Source organism: Crocuta crocuta, unplaced genomic scaffold, assembly GCF_008692635.1.
Source record: "Crocuta crocuta isolate KB4526 unplaced genomic scaffold, BGI_CrCroc_1.0 scaffold273, whole genome shotgun sequence".
NCBI classification, from domain to species: domain Eukaryota; kingdom Metazoa; phylum Chordata; class Mammalia; order Carnivora; family Hyaenidae; genus Crocuta; species Crocuta crocuta.
Window position 1 is genome coordinate 4,189,314 of NW_027529425.1, and position 6,651 is coordinate 4,195,964.

The window sequence follows — 6,651 nt, forward strand, 5'->3', positions numbered from 1 at the left end:
AACGGGGAGTTGAGAATCTAAGTGCCAACACTACTCACCGTGTCCACTTGGTGGACTGTGAAGTTGGGGCAAAGGCGTAGCCTCCTTCTGCTCTCTTCCTCAGTCCGGGGGAGAGGAAGCCTGTCGAGGATGGGGTGGGAGGAACAACTCTGATTTGTGTGTGTGTGTTGCCGGGGGGAGGGGACCCTGTGCTGCAAACCGTAAAGCAGAACACAAAGCTTTCCAATATTAGTGGCATTTTTCAAACAGGTAAGGCATCGAGTGCCTGAGCGCTTCCTGGAATAATAGTGATCTGCCCTCCCCTCCCCCTAAGCTGTCCCTTAAATTTCCTCCCTTAACCAGTGTGACGGATCCTCAGGAAGAAGGGAAGAACTATCATCCTAATCATCTCTCCCATTAATAGTGTCAATTTTTTAATTAAAAAAAACACCTCACAATGGCAGGGTTGCAGAAGTATTCTTTTTTCACTGCCCTGCTAGGATCTCCCTGCTATTTGATGACAGTGTGCGTTAGGCTGGACTAATTTCCAGTCATTTTATTCTGTTAACCTTTAAGGAGCGAACAGGCCTTGCTGGTCACAAATCAAGCCACCTAATCTGACTCTTGGGTTGACTGTTTCAGCAAGGAGAGCGTCTGCCCTCCTGGGTTGAGGCACCGCATTGATCTCCTAGTGAGATGATGCTACGTGTTCCCCATTCTTCCCCGAGGCCTGTGCCATACCTGTTTTTAAAAAATTGTTTTTTAATGTTAATTTTTGAAAGAGAGACAGACAGAGACAGAGAGAGAGCAGGGGAGGGGCAGAGAGAGAGGGAGACATAGAATCCGAAGCAGGCTCCGAGCTATCAGCACAGAGCCTGATGCGGGGCTTGAACTCACGGACCTTGAGATCGTGACCTGAGCAGGAGTCCAATGCTTACCTGACTGAGCCCCCAGGAGCCCCAAGCCATACCTCCTCTAGATTCATGGGACTCCCGCTGTGCCCAAACCACAGGGAAGCCGCATCCCTATACTGTCAGGCCAAGGAGGAGGCCTTTACGATGAACTGCATCTTTATCCATCTGATTTTCCAGGCTAATAGGATATGATTGTTTGATACGCTTCTGCCCTCATGGGAACAGGATGGTGCTCAGATGTTCTTTGAGCGAGGTTTTTTTTTCCCTTCCTTCCTTTTTTTTTTTTTTTTAAATTAAATGTTTATGGAAAGGAATGTGCTTCTGTGCAGAGGCACAGAGATCTAGGGCTGCTGCTCCTCGTCCTGATGGGGACCCCCACACCGGCCGTTTCTCTCTGCTCCAGGACAGTCCAAACGGCAGGCCTGCAGATGTCAGGTCTGGTCCCTGGGCAACGAGGACTTGTCTTGGGGAAGGATGGCTCGTGTTCCTGTTTAAAAAGACCAGGAACTTCATGCTTACAGGATGATGCCTAAATGCAGTATCAGTCATTGGTTACGCACAGCGGCAACATCAGAAGAAAAGAGAGGCGCAGGGGTTGGGGGTCAAGGTTATGTCAGAGGATGGAGTGGCATGGGATTTTTTTTCTCTCTCATCTTTCTCATATGTGGCTGCTTCAAAAAAATAATTTGATTGGGTCTTTCTGGTTCTTAAAATAAAACAAGGAAGGGGCCACATGCGGGCGAGACCCCTTACCAGTCATCCTCTGCCTCGTATGCAGAGCACACAGAGGCTCTGGGGACTCCCCCACCCCCACCCCACCCCTGCCCCGGGCATCTATTCTTGCCTGTGTGTGTGAGTCCAGGAGGCCTGGCATCTTGCTAGTGTTATCCTGGAGAAGGGCTGGGGAATCTTTCTGCTCAGGCCTCTGGAAAGCTCTTCCTGCTTAGAAAAGAGGTTTTGTTTGACTCTTTTTGGCCTCTGAGGCACCAGAGGGAGTGATTAATAGGGAGCCGCCTCGAGATTTCAATAGAGCAGCAGCAGGAGCTCCCAGGCGGCCAGGGCCTTTGTTTGGCAGAAAAAAACGGGCCCATAAAGCAGAGCCTGGCTGTGGCTGGGCGTCTGGCTCTCGGCTGCTAGGTCACTCACTGCCAGGCCAGCCTCGAGCCCCACGCCGGTCTGGGAAGAGCCCTGGGTGACCGGGCGGTTAGCGGGAGCTCTCTCCTGCGGGGAGGGGGCTCAAGTCTGGCAGGCAAAGCAGGGTCCGGGGCCTCACGAAGTGGTCAGGCTGGGCCAGGGCCGAGAGACCCCGTTCTCTGTCGCGAGATCCTGCAGGCGAGAGAAGGGCAAAGGCACAAGGAGCAGTGCCAGCGACGGTGACATGTGGGCTCGCGGGGAAGGGGTGCAGGAAGTCTGCTCCGCAGAGGCGCCAAGGCGGCCGGGCCTCCAGGCTTCTGTGGCCAGGGGACACCTACGGGCCTGGATTGGGGACCAGTTGTCTATGACCGCAGGGGAATCTAGGGCCTGCCTCAGGGGAGTGGGAGGACAGGGACAAGGCACAGCTGAGTTAAAGCAGGAAGTGAAGCAACAGCCAGGAGGCCGAGGCCCAGAACCCCTGGCCGGTGTGGGTCCCACGCTGGCTCGATGCTTCCTGTCTGCGTTCGTCCCTGAGGTTGAATGGGCATTAGCACCACTTGGAGTATGCGGGGGCCCTGCACGGAGCGCTGGCAGCAGCACACCCAACGGCGATGTCTCCTTAGCACAAAAGTGCCCCGTGGTGAGACCTCTGAGGGAATGGAGCATTCTGGTTGATGTGGGGAGTGTGTTTGTCAGCTCAGCTGCTGTAACAAGCATACCACAGCCTGGACTTACAGATAACAGATGCTGCTTCCCACAGTTCTGGAGGTGGGAAATCCAAGGTCAAGCTGCTGGCAGATGGTAGCCAGCACGTAGAACGCCTCACGGGGATCTGGCTCTGATCGAATGGTAGCCAACCTGCCACGCCCGCTGTGCCCAACTCTAGGGGGAGCTGTCAACACGGGATCCAACATCTAGTGTCTCTTATCCCTCACGTCCCCACTCCCCCATCCCCAGCATAACAGCTTCCCACGACCACCTGATCAGGACTCAAGTTCAGCTGTCACCTACCATAAAGCTCAACTCAGACAGGTCTAAACAACACCAATGTGTCTGTCCACATGCCTGGCATCTGGATGTAGGGGGAATTTCAGGGCGGCTTGACCCCATGGCTCCAGCCTCCTCCGATGAAGATGATATCTGCTCTCCTCCTGTGGCCATCGGGAAGCACCATGGCCACCACAGCTCACCCTCTCCTGTGGCTTCTGGAGAAGGAAAGACCTTCCCCTCTCAAGGCTGCCCCTTAGAAGGTAAGAACCCTTTTCTGGAAACTCCTACCAAACAGACACCTGACCTCTCCTGGATGGCTCAGGGAACGGTAGACAGTGACTGACTTAGGTTCCTGAATCACTCACCACACATGGTAGAGACCTGTCCGTGCCCTGCTGGGATCAGTCCCCCTCCCCGCCCCCATGATGGCTCCATAACTGGTGGGGGCAACTGGGGATGATGGCAGCCTCACCGAGTCCTGTCCTGCGTCCCATGAGACAGGCACTACGGTCACCTCCACTTGAAGAGTGAGGACACAGAGACCTGTTGAGAGGCACAGGGAGGTGGGAAGCTCTGGGACGGAGGTGGAAATGTGGCGCAGGAGGGGCGCCTGAGGGGCTCAGTCGGTTAAGCGTCCAACTTCAGCTCAGGTCACAATCTCACGGTTTGTGGGTTTGAGCCCCGCATTGGGCTCTGTGCTAACAGCTCAGAGCCTGGAGCCTGCTTCGGATTCTGTGTCTCCCTCTCTTTCTGCCCCTCCCCTGCTCACACTAAATGTTTTAAAACATTAAAAAAATTTTTTTTTAAAGAAAACAAGACACAGGAGTTCAGCTCCCTCAAACCTGCTGCACAGGCCATGGACTCAGGACAGTGTCATTAGGGAGAGAGGGCGGAACCCGCCCCAAACTGAAACCCACCTCGAGTTTCCTCAGAGTGTTCTGGGCCAGCAGTGGGCTACAATTCTTGCCTCTATTTTTATTGTGTAATATTTACATTTCCCCCCTAAGCTTTTTAAAATCCAGAAATGTAACAGGCACCCTCTCTCTCTCACACACACACAGAAAGGTGCATACACGTAGCGAATAATGATGTATTCACTTTCTGTTGCAGTGTAACAACTGAGCAACAGAGTAACAACCGAGCACATATTTAGTAACTTATGAAACACACCCTTGTTACCTCGGTTTCTATGGAGCAGGAGCTACGGCTCTGCTGGGCGCCATCCAGCTCAGGGTCCCCAGGTGAAGGCTGGGCTGTGTTCTTGACCAGAGGCTCCGCTCTTTCGAGCTCATTCAGGTTGCTGGCAGATGCATTTCCTTGTGACCACATGACCGAGGGTCCCTGCTTCCTCCTGGCTGTTGGTGGAGGCCCACTTCGGGTCCTGGAGGCTGCCGAGAGTCCCCTGCCACCTGGCCCTCTCCAGGGGCTCTTCACGCGGCTGTTGCTCCTGCAAGGCCAGCAGGAGAGTCGGTCTCCAGACATCATGGGATCAAGGGCGTGATGGGCGTGCCGTCCATCATCCTTCACATATGATGGGACACGATGAAGGGAATGACAGCCTCGCCCATCCAGCAAATTCTATTGGCTAGAAGCACATGATGCGTCCAGCTCAGACTCACGGGGAGGGGATGACACAGGGCATTGAGTAACTGGGGGGGTCACCTTGGGGTGCGCCTACATGAACATCCCCGACCAACTCAGAAGCCTTGCTTACCACCCCCCACCCTCCATCTCTATGTGGAGGGGAGGGCGGTGCGAGCTGGAGCTGGCACGTGAGAATCAAATGTTAAATTTTCAGGGATTCTGCAGGCTTGTGGTTAAATAGACATGATTAAATATTAAATTATAGAAGTTTACAGTGAAATCAGTGCTATTGGTAACAAGGTCTCAAAACATATTACTTCCCAATTATCCTACCGTGACCTACGTGCCTTAGGTTATTTCCATCTATTGGATCCACATGTTGGGAATCCCATTCCCAAGCCTGCATTCACACACTCCATGTTGGTTCACACACCCACATTGGCCGCCTGAAATCAGCCATCAGAAAAATATTTATATTGTGGAAATCTGAAAATGCTATAGCTCAGAGCTTGAAGGTTGAATCTGGCCTTTGGTGGAGCTAACAATGGCTTTTACGGTTTCAAAGGGTGGTAAAAAACAAAACAAGAGCAAGAATACTTGACAGACGCTGTGTGTGTCTGGCAAAGCCTAAAATATTTCCCATCTGACCCCTGGTGGAAAACTCTCCCCAAATCCCAGGCTAGACTTAAAGGGAGAAAATTAACAATGTAGTTGAATTTAAAATGTTGTCAACATTTTGACAAAAATGTGTCAAGCCTGTATCCTTTATATTGTAAACAGCACAAAACACTGAGGAGAAGCTATATTTGTCCACTATTGGAAAACCATGGTCCAATTTGGCCAAGAATTTGTTCACATCACTGATGAAATTCTGTCGTTTTGGCTTCATTTCTGTCTTACTCATTAACATAATATCAACCAATGTTCGTATCACATATTAATTACATTTAATGACAAGTTTATTGGGAAGCAACTCAGTTTGACGGATCACTGGTGAATTTCAACTAGAGACTGGCTATGGGTTTAGGAATTACGCAGGGCCACCTGGGTGGCTCAGTCTGTGAGTTTGAGTCCCATGTCATGCTCTGTGCTGACAGCGCAGAGCCTAGAGCCTGCTTTGGATTCTGTGTCTCCCTCTCTTTCTGCCTATTGCCTTCTCTCTCTCTCTCTTAAAAAAAATATTAGATGGGGTGCCTGGGTGGCTTAGTCGGTTAAGTGTCCGACTTTCGCTTAGGTCATGATCTCGCGGTTCGTGGGTTCGAGCCCCGCATCGGGCTCTGTGCTGACTGCCAGCTCAGAGCCTGGAGCCTGTTTCAGTCTGTGACTCCCTCTCTCTCTAACCCTCCCCTGCTCACGCTGTCTCTCTCTCTCTCTCTCCTAGAAATAAATAAAAAATATTAAAAAAAAATATTAGAAAAGAAAAAGAATTACTCGTGGAAGGGAAGATAGGGGCACCTGCGTGGCTCAGTCAGTTGAGTGTGGGATCCTTGATTTCAGCTTGAGTGGAGACTCCAGGATGATGGGATGGAGCCCCATGTCCCACTCAATGGGTGTGGAGCCTGCTTGAGATTCTTTCTTTCTCCCTCTGCCCTTCTCCTCCCCCTCCCACGCTCTCTAAAATAATAAAATAATAAATAATAATAATAAAAGAATTCAGCAAACATAAACGAAAGCATTCTCTGAGCATCAGCGGGCTCTAAGAGATTTACAAGAAAGAGCAGTGTTTGTTTTACCATTCTTTGTAGATGGTGCGCTGCCCATGCTTGGTTTCAGAGAAATTTGTAATGAAGTCATGTTTGTGTATTTGCACCCGGCCCCGACCACTTGTTACAGTACCATCAGCCTGACCTTCAGGGTAAGTACTTTCTGGCTTTTCCTGATAAGTTAACCAGGTTTAGAGCTGCCTCTTCCCTACACGTGACCCAGGCCCCTTACAGCCTGGAGCAGCGTCCAGCACACAGTAGGCATCTAATAGATGTTGCTCTAGTGGGCAAACTCCAGAGAAATACTAATTTTAACGAGCAGCCGGCAGCTGCAATGCAATTGTGAG

The 6,651-nt window shown here is 51.2% G+C and overlaps 1 protein-coding gene across 1 annotated transcript in view; it reads right to left on the reverse strand.

Moving 5' to 3' along the window:
• The window catches only part of FOXK1 (forkhead box K1), an 81,635-nt gene extending 77,289 nt beyond the window's left edge, over positions 1-4,346 (reverse strand). Inside the window, exons 1-2 of the mRNA XM_077758843.1 lie at positions 4,197-4,346; positions 2,167-2,219 (exon numbers count right to left, since the gene is read on the reverse strand). Coding sequence (XP_077614969.1) covers positions 2,167-2,219; positions 4,197-4,346 — 203 coding nt within the window. The remainder of the gene's footprint in view (positions 1-2,166; positions 2,220-4,196) is intronic.
• Positions 4,347-6,651: the final 2,305 nt, after the last annotated feature.